Source organism: Micropterus dolomieu, linkage group LG19, assembly GCF_021292245.1.
Source record: "Micropterus dolomieu isolate WLL.071019.BEF.003 ecotype Adirondacks linkage group LG19, ASM2129224v1, whole genome shotgun sequence".
Classification (NCBI taxonomy): domain Eukaryota; kingdom Metazoa; phylum Chordata; class Actinopteri; order Centrarchiformes; family Centrarchidae; genus Micropterus; species Micropterus dolomieu.
This window is the reverse complement of record NC_060168.1, coordinates 24,230,114-24,250,027: the sequence shown is the minus strand read 5'-3', so window position 1 is coordinate 24,250,027 and position 19,914 is coordinate 24,230,114. Positions and strand designations below refer to the sequence as shown.

General features: G+C 38.1%; 2 protein-coding genes and 1 long non-coding RNA gene across 4 annotated transcripts in view; 2 read left to right on the top strand and 1 right to left on the bottom strand.

Annotated features, from left to right (window-relative positions):
- The window catches only part of bod1l1 (biorientation of chromosomes in cell division 1-like 1), a 19,373-nt gene extending 14,629 nt beyond the window's left edge, over positions 1 to 4,744 (top strand). For both annotated transcript variants that reach the window (XM_046029734.1, XM_046029733.1), the window contains exons 27-30: positions 1,182 to 1,281; positions 2,063 to 2,204; positions 2,621 to 2,692; positions 3,797 to 4,744. In XM_046029734.1, the coding sequence (XP_045885690.1) occupies positions 1,182 to 1,281; positions 2,063 to 2,204; positions 2,621 to 2,692; positions 3,797 to 3,920 (438 nt within the window). In that variant the 3' untranslated portion in view covers positions 3,921 to 4,744. The remainder of the gene's footprint in view (positions 1 to 1,181; positions 1,282 to 2,062; positions 2,205 to 2,620; positions 2,693 to 3,796) is intronic.
- LOC123957144 overlaps positions 1 to 19,914 on the bottom strand; it is a 46,880-nt gene that overhangs the window by 12,059 nt on the left and 14,907 nt on the right. The gene's annotated exons all lie outside the window — the stretch shown is intronic.
- On the top strand, positions 15,659 to 17,533 carry nkx3-2 (NK3 homeobox 2). Its single transcript, XM_046029736.1, has 2 exons — positions 15,659 to 16,233; positions 17,007 to 17,533. The coding sequence occupies exons 1-2, from the start codon at positions 15,861 to 15,863 to the stop codon at positions 17,429 to 17,431; spliced, it is 798 nt and encodes a 265-aa protein (XP_045885692.1). The 5' UTR covers positions 15,659 to 15,860; the 3' UTR covers positions 17,432 to 17,533.

Genomic DNA, 19,914 nt, shown 5'->3' with positions numbered 1-19,914 from the left:
TCCCCTGTTCCAGAAGACGCTGAAGCTGCAGGAAGCTCCAACTCCAAAGAGACCACTGACACATGTACGTTTGTTTTTAACAAAAGGCATTTATTTCTTATGTCATCTTTTTCTTTAAATGGCTGAAATATCTGGGCCTATTGTCTCGCTTGTCAAACTATACATGGCAAATAATGTTACTTGAAGTTGAGGTGTGGTTATGTCTGCCAGAGCATTACCCACTCAAAGAATACTTGAGCCAAACATCAACCGCTAATTTGTGTATTTCATAGCACGCTGTTGTGAGTTAAACAATTTTTATTGTTAACGAGCTGTAAAATGGTATGAATGAGTAATTTGGCAATGATGGCTGACAAGAGGGATGGCTGGCGGCTTTGCTACGAGTTAAAGTTTACAAAATATTTTCTGGCTGTTCCCTGGATGTAAAAGATATGATACATTTTTATCAATTTTGACCATCATCATATTTCCATTCCAGGTAAACCAGCAGTGAAAAGGAAGAGGTCAGAGGAAATGGAGGAGTCTGTGAAGGTGAGATTTGTGAATTAAAATATTTTCTGCAATTCTTCCATCTAAGTCTGTATTCACTTCTTAATGTATGTGTCTCGATGTGTATTCAAATTATAATTCTACAGGAAACCCAGGCCGAAGAGGCTGTAAGGGAGGACAACAGTCAACAGAAGCAAAGTGAACAACCTGAAAAAGAAAGTGGTGAGAGAGCATGCATCTATATTATTGTGGGATTATTGCAGACTGTATTTAAAACGCAACACGCAACGTATGGCCTAGATACTTATTGTAGAGACAAAACATCACAAAATTCTGATTTGGGGGGGAAGTATTATGTACTATTATGTATTGTACATTTATTGTTTTCCAGGTTGTTCCCCTTCAGTGAGTCAGGGAGAGGGTCAAGAGGAGGTCAAAGAGGAGCTTTGCAGTGAGAAGAGACCAGACGTTGTATGTTGTAAAATTTAAAAAGCGCAGTTCTGTAAAAATATGTATTTGTATGTTGTAAACATTGTATGTGGATTCATCACTTTTGCTGTACTGTCGCTATTGTCTATGGAAAGACTTAAAACTTAAGTCTTACCTTTTTAAGTCTTTGTTTCTGTACATCGCTCATTTACTATCTTATTTAAACTCTCATCAGACTTAAGTATTTGTTGTCATCTTTCCAGGTTGAGGAGGAGCAACTTCAAGAGGATCAAGAGACTACTCCAAAGAGACCCGGCCGGAGGGGACGACCGTCGAAGGCAGTGGCAGCCACAGACGACGCAGGTAAGGAGATTTAAAGATTGATCTAAATCAAACAAGAAGGGTTTTGTTACAAAGAACAGATTTTTTTTAAGCTTGAGCAAAGTTCATTGACAAACAATAAATAAAGTTTGTATTTATTGATTGTAGAGGTAAAATTATTATTTTAGCTTTAGTGATTAAGGTTTGGCCATTTTGTAATAAATATTTTTAAAAATGTTTTTAACAGAGCCAGATTGATAAATCGGTATGTCGATATTATTGGCAGATGAACTAATTGTATATAAGTCAGAATCAGTGTTTATAACGGTCGATAAATGACGATTAAAAAATAAATATAGAGACTGATCCTTCAAACATGTTATGAGTGGTGTTGTTGCATAGTTTGTCCACCAGAGGGCACAAAACACAGAAAACAGCTGACATAATCAGCTGTACTTTTGTCCAAAGTACTATTAAGTATTAAGAGTTTATAACAATAAAATATTTTAAAAATGCTTTATGTCATGTTCTCTTGGTGAGGTCTCATAAGTACACATAACAAATGTTAGGAGTAATCTTTGTTTATGTGTTTCTGAAAAGAAGAAAAATAATATTGGCCGATATAGGTGATTTTAAAATATAAAAATCATGTATCTGTCTTAAATATTAGGTGATCGGATGGGCTCTAGTTTTAAAAAAAAAAAAAAAATTCAAAGTGAAGAAGAAATATAAAGCTCCAGTTAAGTGTCTTAAGGAAACCAATCAATGGGGTTTGAATATCAAGCCCATGGATGTCCGCAACATTTTATCTTCTTTCCTACAGATAAAAAGGACAAAAAGGCAGAAGAAAGTGAGCAGAATGATGATGAAGAAGATGAGGAGGATGATGGTGAGAAAGACGAAGAAGAAAAAGGAGCTGCAACCAGAGCGACCACGCGGTCAGCATCTCGCCTGGAGGCTGAGAGGTAACCGCTCATTCTCAAATAGTAGAATCATAATCACAACAATAATGCTAACTGAAATCATCTCATCACTCCAATATCAGGAATACACACAATCATTTGTTAACAGGATTTATGGCATAAACATGCAGTAAAAGCTCGTAATTAAAATGTAATAAAACCAACTAAAAACACCACCCAAACACCTGGGTGTTCAAACAAACCGCTAACTCTTCAGTGCAGTCACAGTAATGAGACACTGTATAATCCTCTAAAGTCGGTGGTGATGAACGAGCCTCTGATTGTTTTAGTGCTGAATGTTTGCACTCTGAAGCACCCAGCAGGCATCATCACTGTCACATCCTATTAAATTAAAGCAGGGGAAGATTTGGTATTAAAGCAACAACTGTTGTTTCATATTTGTTTTTATTGCTCCTCAGAAACAAGCCAAGTAAACCATCCACCCGGGCAAGTCGACAGAACGGTAAAGAGGAGACCGCAGCTGGCACACGGTGAGTTTGTCTCATTGAGGTCCAGCAGAACGAACAAAACTGCCTGCTAAGTCGCTGCTCTGTGAAAGAGAACATTTAATTAAAGGTTTTTCCCAGAATTTCAAAATGTTTTTGACTTCCCAAAATAAAAAATAATTTTGCATTGGCTAAGCAGCTTTAAAGGAAGGTCTATTAAACATCTGGAGTTATACTACATGTACAAGATCACTGGCCATTAATAAATATGTAAACTTATGAGTAAGTTGATTTGATTACGTAGTGTTTTTATTTTAGGTGGGAGACTTTGTGTACTGGGTATGCTTTTATCTCCTGGATATCCGCATGACCTTAAATTGTCTGAAACACTCAAATAAATGTAAATAATTTAAGTACTGCATTTAATTAAGTAGCTCACTTTTTCCATGTCTTTTATGCACTGCATGTCTACTCATAGATGTGTACAGAACTGGGTTACTACTAAAAATTGAGCCTATTAAGATTAAAACATGTCTCACAACTTCTCCACTACATCATGCTTAATTATCCTATCTTTCAGTCATATATATATATATATATATATATATATAAAAACAGTATTTACTCTCAGGGGATACAGAAATGTACACGTGAAGACTAAATACCATAAATACTTTACATGTAATTTAAAAATAAATGTTTAAAATATTCTTTAGAAAATACAATTCTTGACAAAAAATTCAACTTTTATCTTAATGAATCACTGAGTTTGAAATACCTTTTTATAAATTCCTCTATATTTAAGGGAAGCAACTAGATGATTAATTTACATTATTACGGTATGAAAATGTCTTTCTTAATCATATCTGTGATAAAATGTATTTTTATTTTGTTTTTGAACTAAAATTAAATTCCCGTTAACATTACCAATGTCTTAAATGGGTCTTTAGAAATCTGTCTTTTCTCTACTCGAGGGGAATGTGGACACGCCAGGTTCCACTCTGTGCACTCATATGTAATAAAGGAGTGCTGGTTATTGCAACACTTTTCATGAATAACTCTTGAATTAACATTATATACAATTACAGCAACTAAACATGACACTTTAGACACACAGACTGACACTTGCTCCTTGTTTCCCTCCCGCAGCGGGACGAGGGGCCAGGCAGCGGCGGCGAAGGGGGGCCGTAAGCGGGAGGCCAGCCCCCCTGCGGTGCGAACGCGGGGAGGACAGAAATCAGAGGAGCCCCTTTCCAAGAGAGCCAAACGCTAAAACCTTTGACAGCGGTGGACTGGTTTGTCCCAGCGGTGTTTTCTCTGCACTCCATATCCAAGTCAGTTTTGTTGTTTGGGGGGGTCAGAGAGCCTCTGCAGTCAGTTAGCATGTAAAACTGGTTCTGCTTCATTGACTGTAGATATTGAAAAGCTGTGGACAGTATTATACACTCTCCTCTCATAGTTGAGTGTAAACCTAAGGATCTGTGTAGGAATCACCCTGAATACTTTCTACTGCTCTACGCCCATGTGGTTTGGATCAGACTTCATCATTCCTCCGTTTATTCAGTAATGCCCAGCAAACCTGTGAGTATTTTCAGGCCAATCAAAGGCTTAATGTGCAGCAGAGATAGAGGCTGAATTGAAATTAGCTGTCAGTCAGAAGCCCTTGTTTCACCTCCACAGACATCATGGTTACACATTCAAATGTTATCTGGTGATTTTTCTTGTTGTTGTTTGTAAATCCAAACACTTGTACATAGAAATCACTGTGAGGCATCTAGCGTTCATTGTGAATTTTATTATTCAATATTCATTCTGTGAATGAAATGAGAAGTTTTCCTCCCACTCGTCGCTGTTTTTAAACTTATTATTCAAAAGGAGAAGGATGGTTTATTTTTTTTAAAGTTTTTTTTGTATTTCTCTTTTGAAATAACAGCAGTATTAGTCAGACAGGAAAAACATGACAGTACGTGAACAGTTTCTTGCTGTCTATGAGGTAATCTAGTTGTTGTATTACCTGTATATCAATATAACTGTGTTAGATGTCTTACCTACCTGTCAATGTAAAGACATTTGTTTCATAAATGTAAAAATACTGAATATTGCGTCTTTATTTCATTGCTTCAAAACAAGTATAAATCACTTCTTACTTGTGGTAAGAATTTAAATATTTTTTTTTGTTTTTTTTACAAAGAATATAGTCACAGCACTAAGAGCAAATGACTATTATTTTTAAATTGGGCATCACTTGATCACGTTTAGACTGTTTTAGACTAGTTGTTAAAGATACACATTTACATGTCCAGAATATACTTTAAATAATAGTTTTAATAGATTTTCACTCATGAAGAAACTACTTATCTATCTATCTCTCTCTCTCTCTCTCAAATCTTTGTTTATGAAAAGATAAAATAGTGCACAGAGCATTTTAATTAATTGACCCATATTATGTCTCAAACATGATTTCCTCTGTTTCCCTAAATGGATGTGCCTGTCCGCAAAGTGTAAATAGCCAAAGACGTTAACCAATCACCTCGGAGCGGAGAAGAGGAGTGGACATTCCTGCCTGCTAATGGGGGATAAAACTGACAAACTTAGAATGAAATATTCCACCATCATTAACACGTTAGGAGGCTTTAATCGCTGCACCTGAACTTACGGGATCCAAAAAGCACGGAGGCAGGTTACGGAAAGCCAGAGTCCTCTGGGTAAAGTTTTCCAACCATTCCTGCGGATTGCTAAATTTGATTCCTTAAAGGTGTACCTCTCCCAGGTATTTCCTGGTGCTGCAATCCAAGCCTGAAAATATTAGCCCAACGGCTCTCATTTAAAGGTTTGGATCGGCTTTCATTTAGCCACCAGGTCTGGCAGACAAACAGCGCTCCTTTCACTCACTGATGCCGTTGGAGCGACTTGAGACGTCATTTTATTATAGTCGTTTGCATTGTAGCCTCAAATGATTTTTGAATTTGCCAAGCAGATTTCCACTGCTGAGTATCAGCAGTTTGAGGCACATGAGACCGATTTTATAGGCAGCGTGCTTTATGTACGAGATGGAGTGCTGCTGAACTGGTTTCAGCTCAGCAGAGACCTCACATCGAGAATGAGATTTTTAGAATGGTACAGAAAGCGGCAACACAAATTAATAATCCAAATCCATTGGTTTAACTGCTACTGCACTAATCGAGGCAGATGCTGACCTTATAGGTGCTTTGAATCTACCGTACACTTGTGTTTTTTTTTTTTTTTTGTTTTTTTTTTTTTTCCCCACATACTGTGAGAACGAAATTTTACTCTGTTCCCTCAATTTTTACATTTCTGACGTAATCAATAATGTAACAAATACAAAGATTTCTGACACACAGCGAGGTTCGGGCCAGCCTGAGCTTAAATGCAAGTCCAAACACATCGTACAACTCCAGCTCACCATGCTTTATTCACCAAACGTTTCAGGGTGGTGTCAGAGCTTGTTTCCTCTGTATGCAGTCATCATGTTACGTATCGATCTGCTACACAACAATAGTTTTTACAAAATACAATATTTACTTAGTGGAAAGAAAATTTTGCCAGACAAATATAAATGAGAAATACGACTAGAGCTGAAATGATTAGTCATTAGTGGATGTACAGAAAATTAATCTGCAACTATTTGAACTGATTATTAGTTTTGGTAATTTTTTCCAACAAAGATTAAAAAAATAATGTGTTTACAGTTGTTTGAGGATGTGCTGGGGTTGATGTGATAATTGAAAACTTTTTGTGTTTTGAAGAGGTTGCCATGCTCCCTGAAAAGAATTGTAATGGGCACTTTTTTGCATTTCATTGATAAATTCAGAAAATACTCCACAGATGAATTGATAATGGAAATAATTGTTGATTGCAGCATATTACAACCAGATATTCAGTACAACGTGAGTGTTTCATGTTCAGTGGATTAAAAACGCTTAATCTCCCTTTTTTTACAGTACAGAAGAGCATCCTGTGTTTTAAAAAATAATGGTTTAAAGTGAACATTTTTTCCTGCTGATTCATGGTCCAGCTGTACACTGTTTGAATTTTTTATCTACTACTACAGTGTAATTTGTTTAAACTATTTTGAAAAGATGATGGTTTATATATAAAAGACTAAACATTTTACTTAAAATTAAAAGTACATGCAGAATTATAGCTATGGATGCATTAATGTTTAAGCATCACTTGTGGGAGCTGGTAATGGTGGAGCTAATTGCAACTACTTTATATACTACTAGTAACTTAATCTATAATATTACATAATTTAGTTGATTATATTTTGTATTCATAATTACTATCTAGTAACTTAAGCTGTCAAAGTTTAAGCTGGAGTGAAAAGGACAATATTTGCCTCCAGAATGTAGTAGAGCAGAAGTATCAAGTGGCATAAAATGGAAATACTTAAGTAAAGTACCTCAAAATAATACAGTACTTGAGTAAATGTATGTAGTTACTTGCACTGATGGGCCGTACATAAAGAAACTGAGAACAACTTCCTCAGTGCTTATTAGAATGAGTAAACGACATCACAAACTTCCTAGTCTTGAATTTACAGCCTTAAAATACATCTTGGGACTCTTCATAATGGGTGGTTTGGTCTCTTGCAGGACACACTGCATCAGCCTCACTTCAGCACTGGCATCTAAGTGTGGAGGAAAAAAATCTGAATATGATACGAGACACCAACAACCTAACATAAGCTGCCTTAAACCTCCTCACATCTCCTTACTTTGCCTCTTAAGCAGGTCTGCTGGTGGGTAGCAGTGCAGTTTATCCAGCAGAGAGCTTGTGGAAAGATGGTGGTTTCACACAGCTGTCAACTGGAATCGAGGTAACTGTTGGTTTTGAGCGGAGGGGATCCTTACAGGCTGCAGGGATAAGGGGGCTCACTCACTCACTGCTGCTGCCTCTCTGCACTGGGAGTGGTCTTTCCTCTACTGGGGATTTGGCCAGGCCGACTAGCACTGAACATAATGCTCCCTCATTCAGCCACTCCGCTCACAAGACATAAAAGTTAACAGGTGTTTAACGTCAGAAGTGTTTCATATGAGACTCGTAGAAATACCCAGAGACAGGCAGCAGGGAGGGGTGGTGGCTTAGAGTCTTAAAGTTTGGGATTTTTTTTCATTCTTTTGCAATATTGAAATAGTTCTGCAGTTGAGTCGAGATTTGGATCGACTTCTGGCATCTGAGGCCGCAACAAATACACACCAGTGTATAGGAATATTTCTGAAATATGTGTTTACTCGCTGACATTTTGCAGTCAAATTGAACGGTTGCAGAATGTGTGAAGTTAAAAAAAAAAAACATGGTTGGTGTAACTTAGCTTCACAATGCAGGCTGTTTTTTTTTTTTTTTTTATGCTTATGCTGCTTGAATATTTGAAATGTGATTGTAATTGAAGAAAAGGAAATTGTGGGATAAATATCAGTTATAAAAATTACAAAGTTGATAGATGCTACATTTTCTAATAGGGTAACCTAAAGCCAGTGAAATTATTCCTCTGCAACAATAAATATTATTGATTTAAAGCAACAAAGTTAAAGTTCAGAGGGAAAAAACAACTTTAGTTATCATTTCATTATCATTTGTCAGAAATGTAACAATCAAAAACTCTGCTTCTCTTGGACCGTGTGTAGAGCTGCAAATATGAGTCTTTTGGCAACTATTTTAATAATCAGTGAATTATTTTTTCACTGAGAAATGTTAAAATATTTAATTTAGTTTCTAGCTTCTTAAATATGAGATTTGATGATTTTCTTTGTCATATGATAGTAAACTGAATATCTTAGGTTTGTAGAATTTTGGTTAAATAAATATAAGCAATATGATGACGTCACCTTGGCCTGTCAAATTATAAGGCGTTTTTCACCATTTTCTGACACTATATATAATTTAAAAAAAGGATTGTCAGCAGATGCTTTGATAATGAAAGCAATCATCAGTTGCAGCCCTGACTGCGTAGGTGTGGTTTGACAGATTTGATTGACAAACAACAAACAGCTGTAACCAGATTTTGATTCAAATGTTGCTAAACTCTGATTGGTGCAGAGAAGTATGTGAAGCAGTATCACCCACATCAAACCAGTAACATGATAAAAGACAAGAACAAATAAATAAATCTCTTTTTATGAAAAAGAAAACTATAAAAAATGTGTTGTTCAAGACCCTTATTGTATGAAACTGATTCTGGTTTTAGGGTCTTTAAAGAATAAGGCAGCTGATATTCCATATGTCTTATTATCAACAAATCTTATAAAAAGGACAAATCAAACAAGGACAAGCACGTGTAGCCAAAGCCTGTTATATAATTTATTCAGTTGAGCCAAATTGTTGCACCAAGTGAGATGTTCCTTCATTACCATGAACACACTCACACTTCTATAAAGGTGCAGCTCCCTGACACCCCAAGATTCAGCTCTGTTTTATTATGTCATTGTTTGTTAAGAAATCAGATTACTGGATCTACTTGTCTCCATTTTATATCATCAAAAATGTATTATCTTTGTGTTTTGGACTGACGGTTAGACAGAACAAGACATTCGAAGATGTCAGCTTGAAAGCTGTAATGATTTTTCACGAATCTCACTGACTAAATGGTTTATTCATTTATCCAAAAAATAATCTATAGGTTAACAAATTTGTTTTAAATCGATAGCAGCAGCCTTGCTTCAGTACACTAAACTGTAAACACCTGTCAGAGAGCAAAATCTTTTATCTGAAAACTTCCAAATTGCAGAATTTGTCTTCATGAACCAGAAGCTGCAGCTGCAGTCTGACACCCACTTCAACCGTCTGAAAAGAAAAAGCCCAGAATATTTCAAGAATTTCTAAATGGTCCTTGAAGTTTTCATAACTACATCAACTGGTACATTCAAAAGTGGTATTTTACATGTGACATGAAACCACTGAAAGGGGTCCGTTGCTTTGAAGGACGTCTTTATTTAGGCGTGAGCGGAGGAGAAAAGAGCCGGCCACGGAGCCCCGAGCAGGCAGCGAAAGGCCCTTCAGACCTGAGAAGCCTTTCATGATGTGCTTGAGCTGCATGCATTATCTGTTGCGTGCCAGAGGCGGATGGATGCTCGTTTGTCAGCACAGTGGAGCCGAAAATAAACTATAAATCACGTCTGCACTATCTACACACATTTATTGGACTGTAACAGTGGGCTATCCCCCCACTTCTGCTCCTGTGTCTGCAGTAATGCAGCCATTGCTGAGATGTTTTGAATAGCTTCCAGGAGACGGAGTAACTTCTCTCCGCTTGTCTCTTGGTTCCATTTACTGTATTAAGTGTTCTGTCCCAAGGGCTCCTCCATTTAGTGCTCCATCGCATGCAAGGATAATTTCTCTTTGGGAAAGAAGGTTCAGTTGTAACTTAGGTGACTAAAAGCATACTTAGAGCTGGCAGTAACCCCCCCTTCCCTTCCCTTCCCTTCCCTTCCACTTTCCAATGTTGAGGTTGATTAAGGGTGCTATCATGGTGGATCTGATATTTGGTGAGAATTCTAGAGGGCATTTTGGGAGCATTTACTGCAAATGACTCTTGGCAGTGCCCTCTCATGTATTACTCCATCTGAACACAATTTGGCAGCTATTCTCACATAAGAAAGGGAGGGGGTTGGGGGTTGGTATGGTGTGCTGTGAGCCTCCTTCTTCATACCAGCACGTAAGAAAAAAATTCAAGACCTGTCATAAACACACCCCGGACAGGAGGGGAAACAGAGACGTTGCCACAGTGACTGGCATGTTACTGCATCAGGCAAGATTTCTGTTCAAAACACCAGATTAAAGTTACAAGAAGAGACAAGAAAAAATGTTCTGGGCTGGTGGGTGAAGGCAAATGTAATAGTTTAATATGCCATTAAAGTTTATTTCTTTACTGGAAAGATGGTGGGAATTTCACCCCGGTGTTAAACTAGAGGAGAGCAGACAAAGAGTCTGGGGATATTAAGGAATCATGTCATTGGAGATAGAAAAAGAAGACAAAATATACCTTTTTCCCGGCATAGCTATTAGGTAGTGAACATCTCATCTTTCCATATCACCTTTTTCTATGAGGGCAAGTTCTCGTCCTCACCAGCAGAGGGAGCCATCCTGTCCAAAAACAGCAAATAAGTTTCCGCTTTATGTCAACTATGAACAGACAAAAAGGGTTTTATATGAATAGTAAAGTGTCTTTCTTATCTTGAATTTTTATTTTCATTATCAGTGCTGAAACAATGAATCGATTAGTCCTCAACAATTCTCATAATGATTTATCATTTAAGTAATTTATTAAGAAAAAAATACAAAAAATTCAAATGTGAGGATTTACTGCTTTTCTTTGTTTAGTATCATTGTGAATTGAATATTATTGGGTTTTAGACTGTTGGTCGTACGAAACAAGACATTTGAAGACATCACTGAGGGCTTTAAGGACATGTTATGGGAATTATCTCTTACATTTTTGCAGAATTATTAATTATTAACAACACATAACATAACCCATAACACATAAATCAATAATGAAAATCATCCTTATTTACAGCCCTATGTATCTTTACATTGATTTATATGTTGTATATTATTTATTTTTTTTTGCCAATTGGGATTTGACATTTACTAACAGAAATCTAACATCACAAGAGTAGAAATATGGATTTGTCTGCTATAAAATGACAATTTTCTAATACTATTACTTTCCCTCCTACGAATACTAATAATAATGATAGCATTCATAATAATAAAAATAATCAGAATGCTACAGCTCATGTTATATTACTTCAGTTCACCAAAGTCTCCTGCAGTGGAACGTAACTAAGTCAAGTACTGTACTGTTAATTACTTGAGTATACTTCACAGAGAAATATTGTACTTACTACTGTCCTACGTTTATTTGATAGACAGATGCTTTACAGATTAAGACTTTACATAAAAAACATCATTTATAAAATATCATTATAAATTAAACTACCTAACAATAAATGAAATAAGCTTCACCTCAACCCACAACAACATTAAAGTACCTCTTACATATTACTGAATAGCTCTGCAATAATGACCCAATAAAATAATAGTACATTGACAGGGGCCATTCTAAAAGTACTTTTGATACTTTAAGTACATCTTATTGCTAATACTTACTACTTTGAATGCAGGACCTTTACTTTTAGTAGAGTATTGATATTGTGTATTGCTACTTTTACTTAAGTGAGTAACGATTATTTGAATACTTCATCCACCTCTGATCTACCCCTTTATTATACCATCCATTCCATGTTGCTTGTCTTAATTAGGCTACAGAATTAAATTAGAAATAATGGGTGCAAACTATTATGAATTTACTTTATTTAGAGTTGTTACATATGATTTGTTATAGAGCAACAATAATAATTTGTTTCCTCTTATGCTTTTGGAATTTTTCACATAGATCCAACCAGATGCAGTTTCAAAACTGCAGTAGCTATTTAAAAATTCATATATACATTTTCAGATGATCAACCTAACTGTACTCTAAGTGTGAATCGCAACAAAGCTGTGTATCTATTTTAAATGTCCCTGCAGTTGTCTGAATGAAAACCAAGCACCAGTTGTTACTGGTGTTTACATTTCCTGCCACTTACAGCTACTTACTGCTTATTACTCTTCCTCCCAGTGTGGTTACCAAAACACAGAGTAACCCGTGGAGCTCTGCTTGACATCACATTGATAGGCACACACTGACTCACTTTGTTGGAGAATTGGCAGACAGTTTCATTTATTTTCCATTTTTCCCAGGGTAAAGCTCAGTGTATGGGTCAGTTAGGCTGCTTTTATGACAAAAGACAACAGTATTTTATGAAAGAAAAAAGTGCAGTAAGGACACAGAGAGAAAACTTGTAGTTCTACAATACAAGAGAGAAAACAGTATATGATGTATGTACCACTTGTGTATTGGCCTTGGGTGGAATGAGTAGTTTCTAAAAGAACAAGGACGGGGTGTGTGAAAATATCCAGACGGTGTCAGTGGTTGGTGCTTTTCCCTTTTCCAGTTGTGTTTTCATTGCTTGCGGTGATACAGGCTTTCATCCCCAAGGTCACATCCAGCATTCAGACAATGCCACATAATTTCACAATTCATATTCACAGCAAGAGGGGGCAGTTAAACCAGGGCAGAGTGTTAGGTGATTTACAGAGGGTTTTTTAAAAGAAGCGGGCCCTTGTTGGAGTAAATCATTTCAATAATGCCTTACTGTCTAGTAAGGCCTAATAGTCTATTACACAAAGAGAAATTAAGTGTGTTTTCTGAGCTGACCCCAAAGGTACAAGATGTCAAAAAGTCAAGATGAAGAAGAGGTATTTTCAGTGGCCACTAGATGGTATAATATATGCATGAAACGGGTTTGCGCAAGGTGACAGCTGCACTGAACTTGAATAAATATTATGACAATTTTTATTTTATTTATTTTATTCTCTTGTGGTTGATGGGATCTAACAAAGATCTTAATTTGCTTAATGATTTATGCACCACGTGTATCAGGGCGTAAATATTACAAATTAAGTGATGTAGAGAAGAGAAATAATTTATCATTTATTTTTTCAATATTTAAAACACATTAGCATAATTTAATCCACCTTTTCAGAGGCTTTTACCAGCAAACGCCATATGAATTAGGCCAGGCCTCAGGGTACTAGGATAATGACAAAGCTTTAGAGATTTGTAAAAAAAAAAAAAAAAAACTTTCCAAAGTAATTTAAGTCAAAAGTCGTTTGTCTCTCAGAATCAGGTATTGGCTCTCAGTCTGTTTATTCGCAGACGTTCAAATGCAGAAAATACACAAAATGTCCAAAAACACTAATTCCAATTAAAATGACCAAAACAACAACAAAAAAATCGGTTTCACTTTTCTCTGCTGCTGATCTGCTGTCAGCGATCATTTATCCTCTACAACGACGGCGTTTCAGCTTTTCTTGACTTTTCGATTTGAATTCATTTTTCTCATCAGCTGTAACGTTTCTAGTTAAAACAAAAAACAAACAAGCAGCGAACAGGCTAACAGTGATAAGATTATTAATAGGCTATTATTAATTTATTATTAGTATATGACTTTGCTAATTCATTATTTAATGTCTCCTTTTGTTAATCAACTCGTAGCCTACACCTTTATCGATGCAGCACAAGTCATCATAACACTTTAATTCATATTATTTATTACAGACAAACAGCCTGATCAATTTCATTTAATACTTGGCTATTTCATACATTAAATAATTAAGAGTCTCAAGAGTTCAGGGTTATTTATTGATGCTGGTTAAATTAATGAAGACTGATAAATCAGATGCAACAATGCCACGGAAACATCTAATTATAAGGAATAAAAGAAAATAAAGTGTATTACGCTGCAGGATATGATGTGAAGATATGGATGCCTCAAAGCCTCAGCACCCTTTTTATTAGCCTATAGCTCAGCATGACAGGAGTGTAATCAATTAGTAGCTGCGTTATATCACCTTAATAAAATATCTCCCCTTGCGGGTGTTTGGTCGGGTAAAATCTAATTGTTTAAGTTATCTACCAAAATAAAATCCAAAGAAGTATTTGTATTTTTATTGGTTGGTAAATGAAAGCAGGAGAAAAGCTGTGAGATCTGCTCTGTTGACCGGAGACGTGAAACACGGCAGAGGTCACGATCCGGATCTGCAGCGACAGATGTTTGTCCACTTAAACCCTGAGACAGAGCTGGTTTCCACACTTCATATTTAATTAACAATACTAACCCTTAATAATGTTCATTTTCAGCTAAATGAAGAGAGGAGCAAGATCAGGTAGGTAATAGAAAACAAACAAGATTTCCTTTTATGCTGCAATAAAATGACAGTCTGAAAATTAATTTCTCACATACAAATGGACTTTTTTAACGAGTCAAATATTCTGCTAATAAAACGAGATAATTTCAGTAGTTGTTTCCTGTGTCACTTATTTCAGAATCAGAAATAGACATCAGTGTTTATGGGGCATTGCAAAAGCTGAGTGGTGCTACAACGAATAGCCTATGTAAGTACCCTATAACCGATTATCACTCATTTAGTTTAATGAAACACTGTTTAGAGCGTATGTGTATAAAGACCATATATAGTGTGAACAGTAGGTCAATGTAGCCTACTTGTTTTTAAAATTATATTTATAAAATGCAAGAATTGGTTTGCGTACAAGCTGAGGCCTACCTGGTCATGGCGAATCATGATGCAGGCTTGCCAAGGAAATAACAAAAATGAGCACATCGATTTAAAGGTTTAATAAAACGTAGACAGATTGAATCGGTAACAACCTGCCAGGCGTTGGTCGGTGCCCAAAATGTCACCAAAGGAAGAAAAAACGTCACATAAGGCGTCACCGGGCTCCCGACAAACCTGTATGGGTGATGAAGAGTTAAGTTTTAAAAAGATGGCATATCCTACGAATTTATTGTCATGATGATGCCTTCAAGTGAAGCAGGGAAAATGTGAGAGACGACTTTCCCGTTTTATTTTCGACTGGTGCTGCTGAAATCTGCTTTCTTGTGAACTCGGACTTTTTACGCGCGGGACTTTGTTTTTTTTCTGGTTGCATTAGTTTAAAACATTATCAGCACAGCAAAGTAGGCACTAGCTAAATTAATCTTAAACAATTCATCAAAATCAATAAACTATTTTGTTATCAGAAGCCACGAGGATACAGTTTGCTCCCCTGCTTTTGGATTAAGTTTCAGTTATAATAAATGTGTGTGGATGCAACCTGCAAGTCAGTTTAGCCTGTAGTAAAAAAACTTCGACCCAACTTTTCTTGAACTTTTTCCCACCCGGTTGAAAGCAGCATGACGTCGTTTACAGTGGCCAATCGTGAAACGGCTTTCCTCCTCTCCGGGCCAATAGGAGGCGACGAGAAGTGCCTGTCAGTCACAGGTAAGGGTGGATGTTGAAAAAAATTGGGTGAAAAGGGCCGGAGACTGGAGGGAGCCCGAGCTGATGGCTGAGCTATGCGGAGGAGAAGCATCGTGCCTGCGGATGTAGCAGAAACTTTCCACGGCTTCTCCCGCGGGGATGCGACCAGGAACCAACACTGGAGGGAAGAAAGTTAAGAGACAGCAGTGCTCCACGGAGGGAGTAGCCTAAAATGTGGATGAACTGATATTTTCTCCACTATCCGGGCCGGTTAATTACTCAACTTGAAGAACCGAGCAGACTTCGCTTTTTGGGGGGGCGGAAAATGGCCGTTCGTGGCAACTCGCTGATGCCTTTCTCAATCCAAGCCATCCTGAACAAAAAGGACGATAGCAGACACTTGCCAGATTTGGACATGTGCTTCTCCAAGACGGCGTGCTGGAAAATATTTGGGGAGATGAACGGCGGGTCTCGAAGAGGTGATGGGGAGGCTTGTGTGCCGACGGACCAGAAAAGCTACGACTCGGACTCGGGACTCAGCGACGACAACGACAGCAAGATTCCGCCCGTGTGCAAGTCGGAGAAGGACGGGGACCCTGCTTCGGATGTGCCGGAAGAAAGTTTGCTGGAGGAGACGGACCATGAGTCTGCGACTGCGGAAAACGCAAAGAGCGACAGTGAGCCTAATAATGCTACGGGTAAGTCGGACAGAAAGACTAGGCTAATATGCAGCTGTACACAAGACAAAAATTAAGTGTGGCTCTCTCATTTAAATAAAAGCACAGCGACTTAGAGCAACTTCTGGATTTAAAACAGACACGTCTTAAGGAGCCAATAACCATTTTAATACTGTAGTTTAACACAGCCGGTATACTACAGAATCATAACAAATCCTCTCATTAGGATATCAGGCTTACTTGCAAAATCTCTTCGCGTCTTGCTAACTTTTACGCACGAATTGTAGTTTTACGCACGATTGTTATTGCATACCCTGGCTCACGGTCACATTTTTATCACTGTAGCACTAACAGTTATGGATTTATTTGAGTCATCGGGGCTTTAAGTTAATTTATTCTGCATTGGCATGATTTAACTTTGACAAAAGTCATACACTATCAGAAACAAGCAGTTCATTGAAGCCTATTTTGAGGAAATAAACTCCAACTAGCTGTAATGTTTAGTTCTGATCAGACATTTTCCACTTTTAATTTGAACATTACTACTGCGTCTAGCGACCTTAGATAAATGCATAGCAGTTCACAACTTGCAAAAACAGAAAGTAGAAATAACCTTCTGTGTAAGTGTGCAAACTTTGAAGTAGGATATTTCCTTGTTGTGTTAATCAGTCACAACCAAAAAAATCAGGCAACAGCTCTCATGAAACCAGCACACGTGATTCCAGCTGTATTAAAATAACAAACAAATACAGGAATTCACTTGCATGTTGCATCTGCGTGTTCCCCTCTCACAGACTCCAGCACCCTGGACGAGAAGAGCCTGGAGCAGCCCAAACAGCGGAAAAAGCGTTCCAGGGCCGCATTCTCTCATGCGCAGGTCTTCGAGCTGGAGCGCCGCTTCAACCACCAGCGGTACCTGTCCGGGCCGGAGCGGGCAGACCTGGCGGCCTCCCTGAAGCTCACAGAGACTCAAGTCAAGATCTGGTTCCAGAACCGCCGGTACAAGACGAAACGCCGCCAGATGGCCGCCGACCTGATGGCGTCAACCCCGGCCGCCAAGAAGGTGGCGGTGAAAGTTTTGGTGCGGGACGACCAGAGACAGTACAGCCCGGGAGAGATCCTTCGGCCCCCGCTGCTCTCTCTCCAGCCATCCTACTATTACCCTTACGCCTACTGCCTCCCTGCATGGACACTCTCTGCATGTGCGGGGAATCAGTGAGAACTCGGTGGCTGTATTTATTCATTTTATTATATTTTTATATTATTTTGCTTCCGGGAAATTAAACTATGTGGTTTTTTATGACAAGAGGAGGAGACCTGAGGGGCTGTTAATCTGCTCAGCGTCTCTGATTAAACTGCCTCATCGTGTTGTGCAGCCCAGACCATGGGTTCCCAAACTTTTTCATATATTTTGTTCACATCCTGAAACACTTTAAAAAGACTCCTATCATTTAGTAAGAGTCTGTCTCGAAGATCAGAACAGTCTGAACTGTAGGTGGTTGGGGAGACTGGACCTCCTTATAAAATGTCAATATGTTAACCTCTGAGGAGTGACACAGTTATAACATTAAAGTATTCCTCTCTTTGCTCGGGAGCCCCTCAAGGACATCTGAAGTCCCCCGGACCCCACTTTGGGAACCGGCGGCCTAAATAGACTGAAAATATCACCGTATGTTGGTTGATATTTTAAATGCGCCTTCCTACCTCTGCAGTGATTGGATATAGGCATATTCCATTGACTATTCATATAAGTGTCTCTGTTACAGGTTGTGTTTTTTTTCTTGCTGTGTTTGTAAAGGTAAGATATTTCAGCACTTTTGAACATATACGTTACATTACTTCAATGTAAAAAAAAAATGCATTATATTGTGGACATGTACAGTGTGAGACTGAAAGGAGGCGTTTTCTTGTGTCATTGGCCTGGAAGTGATCGTGTGGCAGGAAGCAGGCTAAAGCACCGACGTCAAATTTAAATGTACATGTGTTATTTGTGTTGAATGACTGTTTAGATCGAAACACATTAAAACATATCAGGCATTACCATCATTTGGATACAGTTTTATTAGTATAAGTTTTATATTGGGACAGATATGTTTTATGTTTGGATAACAATAACAGAGATTGAAGGATGCACTACAAATTAACCTAACTCTAATTTGACATTCAGTGACTGATTAGTTATAGGGGAAAAAATACATGAACATACACATTCACTGTTACTTAGTGCTTAAGACAATAGTTCTGCTAGAACCTCTTTTTATTTTGGTTTGGTTTTTTTTACAAGCCCTGCTTTCTTTTAAAAGGGAAACAAACACGACGTTGCTTCCTTTTTGATCTAATCTCAAAGTTTAAATTAGTTAAATTTGGCCTACATGTAAGACTGAAATGGCTCATAAATACCTTAATTGTCATTTTGTCATTAGCAGACTTGTTCAGGCGGGCGTTTTGTGTTTGGGGAGCAAAAATAATGTAATAAACAGGAATGGACAAATATGCAGTAAATAGAAACGCGTTTATCTATCCATTTATTTTCTATACCAGCTTTCTTCCACCGCATTGTGGCAGATAAAGCGGGTTTATTATGATCGAAACTGCCTTTAGCTTTTTCTCCACAAACATCCCTATGATGTTCGTGCTATACACCGATACACTGCAGATATCATCTGGGCCACAATGACTTTCTTCCCAAAAACACCTGTAAAACAATGATGAATAGCTCTGTGAGTCCCGGACAGGGCAAACTGACAGCTACCTTTAGGGCTGCATGTCAACATAAGGAGAGGAGTATTCCGGGGTTAAGGAGGCCCATGTCACTGCGCCTAAATTTAAGTCAAAGACGGAAAGAAAAGGTTCTCATTTTGGGTTGCTGGCAGATACCAAGCAAAGTCCTTTTTAAACAGTAAAATACTTAAGGCCTAATACTGGAATTGAAGTATTACGGGAGGACTTTTAGCTTTTAGTTATTAGGTCTTCAGGAACAGCCCGAATGTTAAGTCGGGGTCAGTAAGGAGCTGCCCGTACATATATCTCTTTTCAGGCGCTTAACTCGGTCTGTGGGATGCTGTATCTCAGGAATAAAAAAAGAAAGACAGACGGCCAATAAATCACGATTGTTACAGCAGAGATGCTACTTAGGTCTATATACACAATGATAGACGGACAATTAAAGTACCAAAGATCCAAAATAACAGAAGTGTCATTTATGTAGACACAACAGGGAACATCTGTGTTTAAGCACTGACAGCTCTATGCAGTGACGCTGCGCTTTTACGCGCGTATGCGCCCCCAACACCCATGTAGGCTATATGTAGGGTTTTGGTCAACCCGATAACAGGCTGGTACAATAGACACGGCTTTTCCAAAGCGTGTATATGTGACGCCTTAGCATGAGAACAGGCTGGTTTTGGTTGATCATTGTCCCATATTCTCTATATGGTAAAAACAGAACGGCGCCTATATATCCTAAAATCTGATCTCCTTGATGCAGGTATACACGCCACCCGAGGCCATCACCAGCGGCAATGATGCTCCTCATTGGCTGCTCTGAGGCTTTAAGGGCAGAGGGGGATACTGAGGAGTGGACCGTCCCACATAACTTCCTTTCATACCTGCATGAGGAGATATCTGATATAGAGGGACATATCGCGGCTGTTTCTCCCTTTCAACCTCCAATCATTGAAATGCAAACACCCACATCGGTGT

Excerpts from the sequence above, each read along its gene's own strand:
- nkx3-2 (XM_046029736.1), top strand. The coding sequence starts at position 15,861 with ATGGCCGTTCGTGGCAACTCGCTGATGCCTTTCTCAATCCAAGCCATC. Across the intron at positions 16,234-17,006 it reads TGAGCCTAATAATGCTACGG|ACTCCAGCACCCTGGACGAG; the intron begins GTAAGTCGGACA and ends CCCCTCTCACAG.